The sequence below is a fragment of the Mus caroli genome, chromosome 1 (assembly GCF_900094665.2).
Source record: "Mus caroli chromosome 1, CAROLI_EIJ_v1.1, whole genome shotgun sequence".
In the NCBI taxonomy this organism is placed as follows: domain Eukaryota; kingdom Metazoa; phylum Chordata; class Mammalia; order Rodentia; family Muridae; genus Mus; species Mus caroli.
The window spans coordinates 147,813,043-147,822,885 of NC_034570.1; the positions used below are offsets into that span (position 1 = coordinate 147,813,043).

Consider the following 9,843-nt stretch of genomic DNA (forward strand, 5'->3'; position numbering starts at 1 on the left):
CAGAATCAGTATTATTAACTATCCACTTACTATATAAGGTAAGCTGCAGAATCAGTATTATTAACTATCCACTTACTATATAAGGTTTTTTTTTAAACAAAACAAAACAAGACACATGACTTGTGGCTAGGAGGTGGTGGACACACACACCTGTATCTCAGCACTCAGGAAGCAGAGGCAGGTGGATCTCTGTGAGTTTGAGGCCAGCCTGGTTTACAGACTGAGTTCCAGGACAGCCAGGGCTACAAAGAAAAATCTCTGTCTTAAAAAAAACAAAAAACCCCAAAAACCCAAAAAGAAAAAAGAAAAAAAGAAAAAAAAAGAAAGATGACTTGTTTTAAGAACAGGAGCAACTCAAGGACCGATTTGTTATCCTTTTAAAAAATATTAATTACTTAAAAGTTATAGCTAGTGGAATTTACTGGGACAACAAATACAGGTCTTTTCAAAGACAATAAGGAGAGGCTAAAAACTAAGAGGTAGATTCCAAATATAATTCCCCTCTTCACACTACGTAATTACCCCTAAATGGAATAAACGGTACTTACATTTTTAAATAAATATTTGTTTCATTTTTGTCAGTATCAAATTTCTCGTGTATTATATAAATAAAATTTTACCATAACTGGCAATTTTTTAGAATAGGCAAGGAAAGTTAGGAAAACACTGTTCCTGGGGTTCATAAAAAAAAAAAAAAATCAAAAAAAAATTTTCTTCAAACTCAAGTAACCTGATGGTACCACATTTTCTGTATGAACAAGAATGTTTTGTCAGGGTATGTAAAAACATGATCTCTGTAACTGTTATAATTTCCATATTAAAACATGTGTAACATTTCAAAAAAAAAATCAAGCAGTCACAAAACCAAAACAAGACAATCCCCCAGCTCTTTTAAAAAATCAAGTTTAGTCATAAAAGGTAAAAAAAGAGCCTGAGAAGGATTGCGATTATATATTACCTGCAAATAACTGATATCAAACAACCTCCCCTACTAGTTATCTCAAAGTTTCTAAGCAGAGAAACTCCCTTTGTTTTCCCCACTGCCAGTTTTCAAAATGAAACAGAAATTGATGGAATAAAAAATACCCCCACTAAACTAAAAACAATCTCAAACAGGAAACCAAGGCTCAGCTGGCCCAAGTTGCTATGCCATTTGATTCTGCCTGGGTTAGAATGCAAAGCAATCTAACATTCCTGACAGGAAGGACTTAACATGGGAGTGCCCGGAGCTGGAATGTGTAGGAGGCCAGTGCACTGGCCAGGGCTGGGGACTGCTCAGCTAGAGAACGGACAGGGTTTACTTGCCTGTTTGAATAATCTCATTTCCATTTATGACCTGTAATTCAACACAGTGGAGATATCACTTGCAATAGTAACTAGGCAGCTGCTTTGTTTCTCATAGGAAGAAGCCCCTCTCTGTTCTCCATCTAGTCATAGGGGTGAAAGGTGCCACACTTCGTATAAAGTCTTTGGTGCTATCACTGTGACCCCAGTGAGCTGTGAGGTTCAGGACGGGTGATTCTGCCACTCATCCGTTTGTAGTTCTGCTAGAAAGGGACTACTGATGTGGGCCTGAGCATGGACTGACTCGTGGAGAGGGAGAGCTGAACTCCCTGTCAAGGAGCAGGGGCTGCCACGAGAGATGAAAACCACTCCTGGGTACCTGAGTGCTAGTGTTCTGAAAAATGACAGAATTAATCCTAGCACAAAGAAAGTAACTATTTCCATTTTAGAAATGATTTTTTACTATTATTGGCACTAAGACACAGGGCTGATATATAAAAGTATAGATTGCCCCCTAGGTAGACTATTATTCCCAAACATGTCATCATTGAAGAGATGAAGCCAAGAGGACTACTCTGCTTCAACACTCACTGAAGAGAGAAGATTTGTTCTTGCAGGAAATAATCTGATGATAAGCCATTCATTACAATGAATAAGTATGTACAGTCTTTCTGTTCTACGATTCGATGTACCTGTAAGCCAGTAGCTTGGATTGAGAATGCTCCCTTTTAAGACACTATTATATTTTGAACTGCCTTGGTATTTACAGTTTGTGCAGTAGTTTTCAAATGTGGTTCAGTCTGAGTATTCTTTATGGATCTATATTAGCTTTCATAGAGGGATTTATACTATTATAAAGCCTATGCTTTAGTGGGAAGCACATCACATTTAATCAAACCCAGAATGTTCTGACCCATTAGTTGAGAGTGGTCTTCATGGTTGTGTAGTCAGTGAGTGTATTGGTTTATGGAAGGTACCTTGGTTCAATGGAAACAGTCCTGAGAACCAAGCCATTGGAAAAGCAAACTGCCAGACCATAAATCTGACTGCCTGAGCTCTGAGGATACCATTGTTTCCACCTCTGAGAGCTTCTGACTTCTGGTCAATCAAATTCCCTTCCTGGATTCCACCTTTATTGACCACTTTCTGCTTTATATTTAAGCAAAACTGGAGACAGGTGGAGGAGAAACTCCCTGGAAACTAGTGCTGGAGCTGTCCTGCCAGCCAGCATACAGAGCCATACTGTGTTGCTGGCAAGCTCCCTCTGCTGAAGACTGTCTGCACTAAAACTGGCTGAAATCTGCTCTGTGTTGCACTAAGATCTCGCTGTGTGATTACTAATAAGGCTCACATTGCTTCACATTGTTACACTGAGAATCCAAAGGGGAAACTTTTCAGCACTAGTTTTCTTGAGGAAATTACCATCTTTAGCTATACTATTTCTCTTAAATCTGATAATATGGCAATATGGCCTTGTTTCTACTACTCTTCCTAGCTTACCTTGAAAGAATAAGAGTAAGAAGGGCATGTAAGGTCATCATAGCATATAATTCTCTGCCTCAAAAGAGGTCAAATAGCCAGAATTTGAATCTAAAACAGTTTGGGAGCTATGTATGTAAGAAAGCATCACATCTCACAACTAGCTTCTAAGCCCAGTGTGCTTCAAGACAGATGAAGCCTGGGAAGCATCCTCCCACAGCTATGCTCCCAGTTTGAAAAATAAACCCACTTTACACTGAGCTCATGAGGAAACTTGCTTGTTGAGGGGCATGTGTAAGAATACTGGGGGCTTGGCTAGTTTTCCCCAGAGATGTGGTTAGATAAATCACTATCAAAACTGTAATTGCCTTTTGCAATTTATTTCCATATAAGAAATAAATCATACTCTACAGTGATAAAGCAACAAGGAATTGGAAATATTTCATGTATACTAGATTTTGCTCTGATCAATGGTGTGTGTCCTTTTGAAGGGTTGGCTCTGGGACATCATCATTCTACCAGGTGTAGGCTGTCTCAATAGAAACCTAGGTTCTAATTTTATCAATATTTTAAAAATAGTTTTATCCAGAGGCTTTCTGAGCATAGCACCAACAAAGAAGGGCAGCCAAGCACATTCCAAGCGGCAATGCCAACCCTTGAACCAAAAGGATAACAAGGAAAGCTGTCTCCTACAACCTTATCTTTCCTCTAAAATTCCTTTGCTGCGACTAGGCGTGGATGGCAGTGGATATGACTGACAAGACCGTGCAGAACACAGCCAAGCAAGGGTTAGTGTAGGTCACAACTCAGATATATGCAGTGCACTTTTCTACAGTTTCCTTCTTAGAGAATGCCCTCCTTTCCTCAAGGAGGGAAGCCAACTTCATCATGTACCTTGCTAAGACTTGTCAAACAACTACACTAAATACACAGTGCTTTACACACTAATATTAATGCTATATCAATATGGAGGTCATATGGAAACTCATCCAATATTCAAAGGATAATGCCAAGAAACTTCCAGTATCTTGTTTTCTACTGATTTGCCATTTGCAAGGATGGGAAGTCAGAGAGTAAAAGCTATTAAAACAAGTGTTTTCACTAAGTTCAGGGCCTGCTTACCTGTGCATCAATTATTTTCTGCTTTGCATCAATAACTGCTTGCATCTCAGCATGATCCTTCTTTAATTCTTCTTCCACAGCCATTAGCCTAGAATGTGGTAGGAAGAAGGTATTGATATTTTCAAAGACAGGGCTAGGCAACACAGAATGAGAAACTTAAAACTTATGTTTCCCAAGAGACCTCTTTTATTGTAATAACCTTTTCTTTCTTCTCCTCTCCTATCTGCCCTTAAAAGAAGACATCCTAATTGATTCTTTTATCTGTGATTGAGTCTATAACATTACATTTTCTTAAGAGGAATATTCTAGTAATCATCTTCCTATTAGATTACCTTTTGCAAGCATTTTAAAAGAGCAAATGAACAAAACCAACAAAACAAAAAAAGGTTATCTTCTTTTTACATTATTTATTAGTGAGAGAGTATCTCATGTAGCTCAGACCATCCTTAAGCTTGCTATGAAACTGATGCTGGCTTTAAACTCCTGGTACTCCTCTCTACCTCCTGAATGCTGGAGTTAGTATGTGCAAGCACCACCATGCCTGCTGCAAACCATCTACTCTTCCTCTTGAGTTATACTGTAGTAACCATCCAGTCTCCCTTCTCCTTTGACAGTAATGTTTCCTACAGGGCATTCTAGGAGATCTCGTTTCCTCCTCACGTCTCAATCCATTTATGCACAACTCTTCAGTTCTAGTCCCATCGCTCTTAGTACCAGGTCACTTATTTCCAGGCTACTCGACAGCAACCCTTTTTATGTTCTCTTTCTTTGCCCACAGTATGTAGAATTATCAAAGCTAGTGGTTATGATCTGAAGTCTGATGCTTGGCTCCAATCCTAGGTCTCCACTGACTATGCTACCTTGGTCATGCAAGTGTTGATAATTTTTCTATCTGTAAATAAGTGATAATGATATCTGGTTCAGAGAGCAGATAAGATAAAACAAAGTACTATTTACAAAGTGATTAAAAAAGTACTTGGCCATAGTGAGTGATCTGCAAATACAGTTAGACATTTTTCTTTTTTCCTTTTTTGGCATCTATGGTACTTTTTGGTCTGGCCCTAAAGACATCCAGTGAGACTGCTTTGTTTTTGGATTTGTCTTGGGAAAACCAAGTTAAATCTTAGATATTGTAGATTTTGAAAACCCAATCTTTATCTAAAACTTCAAAGTAAAATCCTAGTTTCCCCCTCTTTTTTCCTCTAATATTGTTATGGTTAAAGAAAAAAAGGTCCTACTTTATCTTCATAATAAGTTACCGGATTTCATCTGGGCCGATACCTGAGAGACACAGTCATTACATTTGTACTAAGTACTACAAAATATATTTATAGACATGGATGAAAACTTTTTCCCAAGTATTTGGACCATTTTCCCATTTCTTTGTACCTAACTAGAGCCAATCAGAGAGCAGGTGGTCTTCTAACCTGCTAATGATGCTTTTCATCTGGCTGTCCTTCTCCTCCTGCTGTCTGCGCAGCCGCTCCTCACTATCCTCCAGCCGGGCCTTGTACTCCAGCAGCAGCTTCTGCATCTGCTGCTCCTGCACCAGCAGCCGGCGCTCATACTCCTCCAACCGCCGGCTGGACACTCGTAGGCGCTCCTTGAGCTTGCTAATTTCTTGTTCATACTGGCAAAGGGGGAAATGAATGAACGCGAGGAATCATATGGGCTTTGGGAGTTACTAGCCAGAGAACCCCAGGTGACATGGTAGATGCTGCCTGATCTGCTATGCCCTCGCTCTACTACCCAGGTTATTTAAAAGTGTCAGCTGGCATGAATGTTAAGGAAGCATTGTCATGTCTAAAGTTACATTTTAAATTTTAATTTGTCATTATGAATTCTACAGATTTGTGTACTTTACTTCACACTAAAACACCAGCGGTGGCAAGCCATGTCCAATCTGCAATGGTATTGAATGGAAAGGACAAAGAAAAAGAAAAAGATCACAAGGTTAGAAGCCTGACGAATGACTTAAGCTAAAAGCTAGCTGTCCACAAGAGAAAGACTTATGCTATCACTTGTACTGCAGGATTTCTGACACTGGGGTTCATGAGACTATCTTTATTCTTCTAGAACTTACCCTTTAGACAACTGAGGGCAAAGCAATATCTCTGTTGCCATTAAATCAGTTAATACAATTTCATGACAGAATAGGCCCTTCCTGCTTCCCCCTTAATTATAAGAGTGTGAAATATTCAGGTCATAAGCACTGACAAGGGTCTGCCTCTTCTCAAGGAGGAACTAATCTTGTCTCTTGTCCTAGTTCCGTGATGTGGCTTCATCAGCCTGACCTGGTACCACCTGCTGGAATCCATACACGTTTTCACTAGCCTTCTACAAATTCTGTAATTCAGCTGGTTACTTGGCCCTTCATGTACTAGCTCCTGTGGATGGGTGGTTAGTGTGATTGAAAGTCAAACTGTGGGCTGGAGAGATGGCTCAGTGGTTAAGAGCATTGACGGTTCTTCCAAAGGTCTCAAGTTCAATTCCCAGCAACCACATGGTGGCTCACAACCATCTGTAATGGGATCCGATGTCCTCTTCTAGTATGTTTGAAGACAGCTACAGTGTATTCATAAAAATAAATAAATCTTAAAAAAAAAAGATGGCTTGATGCTTAAAAAAGTAAAACTGTTCAGGCCAGGTGGGAATCATGAGATTCTTCATGGATGAGCTACTTATCATAGTCATTAGTAAACCCATGACACATATGTATAGGGTTTTATAAAATACAACTTACAATACCGTCTTAATTATTGGTGAAAAGACTACTAGCTACTGCTTATCCACTTCTCTGCTCTAAATTTTTCTGGCTAGTGTAGACAGCCGAGGCCGAAAGCCTTATAGGACAGTTCTGACAGATTGGGCAGCACTGTTAGGCATAGTTAATGATTTTCTAACAAAAAAAGGTTAATTTCTGATGGTCAATTAAATGTTAAGGTTATTGCTTAAATTTTTCCAGTTCTGTTTTTCTTTAAAACAGTATCCCTAGCTCCAGGGTAGAGGACAGAAGACTGAATTTGAGGCCAGTATGGGGGTATGTATCAGATCCTGTCTCAGAAAACCAACCAACCAACCAACCAGTCAACCGACCCACCCACCCATATACCCTCCTAAATACTATATGAAATCCCCCAAACAACACATATCATTTAATTATCTGTACAGCTAATTTGTCTTTATTCACAAAATTTAAAAACCCTAATAGAACTAAAATATAAATTGATTGTTCCCAAGATATAGATTGTCTAGTCCTAACATAATTGTGAACTTGACGACCTGAGTCTATAGAAATAGCATTCATCTAAAATGATTAGAAAGATACTTAGAAGAGTGCCTTTTAAATTAAAGCAATCTGCATTAAAAATTGTCACCCCCTCCTCCTCAGCACGACAGAAATACCACTGGCCTATGATGCACAGATGTGATGGTGGCTTACATGAGAAGAAGAGACTGGCTTACACAGTGAATCCCAGGCCAGAGGGTTTTTTTAAAATTAATTAATTAATTAAGTTTAAAAATCATCTATATCAGTTGTCAACTACAAATTAGGTTCTACCTTTTCAGCATGCTTGGCTTCATCTTGATTTTGTTCAGTTTCTTCCACATCCTCTTCATACTGTCCATTGTTCAGAACCCAGGCTGCTGTCCTTTCTACTGGGGACATTGTAGCAGAGTCCACAGGTGACTGAACCTATGTCAGAGATTTTTATTACCATTTCCTAAAACACTAGTTATGCTTCATAAAGACAATTACATATCTGTGATCACTCTTAATAAATGCTTTCAGTTTTAATCTGAATTTTCAGTAATAATCCATCAGTGCCAGGGCCAGAGAATACGTATTTATATAATGACAAACCATTCTGAATTCACACACATAACTTGTAAGAACCATTCTTTTTTCTCTTATATATCCATGGATTAAAGAACTGGCTGCTGCTGAGCAAGCTCACAGATGTACCTATCAGAATGCCAACACTGAGCTTAGATTATAGTAACTATTTAGAGAAAGAGAAGAAGTGACATTTATTACTTTCTAGAACACTGACTTCCTGGAGTGTTAGGACCATTCAAGAGTTTGTGCTTTATTTAGCTGTGTTAAGTAGGGAACCTAGAGCTCCACATATGTTCTAGGGAAATGTCTACCACTAAACTATGTCCTCAGCACTATATATATAAGAAAGTGTGTGAAGAACCTAAAGTCAAACTATGAATTCCTCTAATAGTCTAAGCCTCTACAGCATGTTTCCATCTACAGAGGATAGCAAGATAAATGGTCCTTTCTCCATACAGATATACAGAGGGTTAGAAAATTCTAGTCTTGACAAACAACTCTGCCACTTAGCATTTAAAAGACTCTGTATATAATCTCATATTCTATGTCCTCATCTATTGGTTGTCACCAATAGATGTCACCACCATCACCATTCCCACTGCCTACCTGACTGGAGTCTTGAGGGTTGTAAGACACTGTATGTGAGAGTTCTTTGGTGACTTAGGGGTGTTAGTTTCTAGGCTGCCAGAGGAAGGAAGCAAATGTGCACGCTACACGTGTGTGAGAGGGTGAAGGAAGATGGGGAGGAATGAGTGTGAGCAGAGTGAGAAAAATTTGTATGTTTTGCTAACTTTTATAATTACAATGGATTTATATTTTGAGGAACAACTCTAAATTTCATAACTGAAGAGAACTTTCTCCCCTATGCCTAGCTATGGACTTCAAGAATCTTTCTACTGCTCTAGAGAAAAACTCAGTTAAACTCTTAAGGGGATTTTGATGACTGAAGGTTAGAAGGTAAGAGAAAAACCTGTCTGCAGAGAGCTCAGAGATGCATTGCAAGAGACTTTTAAATACACACAGGACTAATACAGGCTATCTTAAAGCTCTGAGAACTCGGCTCAGTAAGAATGGCTTCATGCCTGAGGAAGGATGAAGTTTATGTAAGTAGACACACACACACATGAATGTAGAAATTCCCTCTCTAAAGTCACCTTTTACATTTGCATGTTTTAGTCTTAAACTTCAGTACCCTTTGTACTTAAAATTCTTATACCTTATTTGTGTCAGTGTTTGCTCTATCTTATCATTAACATTTATCTACTTTAAATGTAACCTTTCATAATTAGCTAAGTCCTTCCTTATGCTAAGCAATGTCAGTAGACCCATGAATTTGACACTATATAATTATGTTATTTATTCAGATATTAATGGTTATAATTTTCAAATGTATCATTTATATGACTAAGTAAATACCCCTGTAAACTTAATTTTAAACATCATACTTTGGGAACTCTGGCCTAAAGAATACACTGTCATCTACAAAAGGAAAGAACTATTCATATAAAAAGTTATGATAATTTGGCATGGTGTCATATGCTTCTAATCCTAGCACTGGGGAGACAGAGGCGGGCATTTCTGAATTTGATGACAGCCTTGCCTACATAGTGAGTTCTAGGTCAGCCAGGATTACATAGAGAGACCCTGTCATAAAAAAAAGTTATAAGATAAACAAGACAGAAAGTGAGAACACTTCATAAATTTCAAGTAGTTTATACAAAAATACGTGTGTAGTTCCCTGCCTGGCAGATGTGAAAAGCAAAGTGCATCAGCTGTCTCTGTACTGACGGAGAGAAATAGAAACACTGGGTTTAATTATCTGCTAAAAAAACAAACAGTGCAGCACTGAACCTCAAAGATGAATAGATTATCAATATTTAAAGGCGACAAGTGGCCCTTTAGTTTTACAATCATATGGCTTTAGCACAGCTAGGGTCCACGGAAGCTGCTTGGCTAGGATTTTCTATTCAATAGCAGTTTGAGATGCAGTAACTATTTGAACTAATAACTCACTATTAAGAATGTATTACTTAAGCCGGGCGGTGGTGGCGCACGCCTTTAATCCCAGCACTTGGGAGGCAGAGGCAGGTGGATTTCTGAGTTCGAGGCCAGCCTGG

General features: G+C 38.7%; 1 protein-coding gene across 11 annotated transcripts in view; it reads right to left on the bottom strand.

Moving 5' to 3' along the window:
• Positions 1 to 9,843, bottom strand: part of Rasal2 (RAS protein activator like 2) — a 269,796-nt gene that overhangs the window by 8,052 nt on the left and 251,901 nt on the right. For 6 of the 11 annotated variants that reach the window (XM_029477236.1, XM_029477217.1, XM_029477228.1 and 3 more), the window contains 4 exons: positions 7,448 to 7,582; positions 5,313 to 5,515; positions 3,886 to 3,973; positions 1,306 to 1,336 (listed from right to left, as the gene is read on the bottom strand). In XM_029477236.1, coding sequence (XP_029333096.1) covers positions 1,306 to 1,336; positions 3,886 to 3,973; positions 5,313 to 5,515; positions 7,448 to 7,582 — 457 coding nt within the window. The remainder of the gene's footprint in view (positions 1 to 1,305; positions 1,337 to 3,885; positions 3,974 to 5,312; positions 5,516 to 7,447; positions 7,583 to 9,843) is intronic. The other 5 variants (XM_021170205.2, XM_029477213.1, XM_029477193.1 and 2 more) reach the window with 1 other exon arrangement.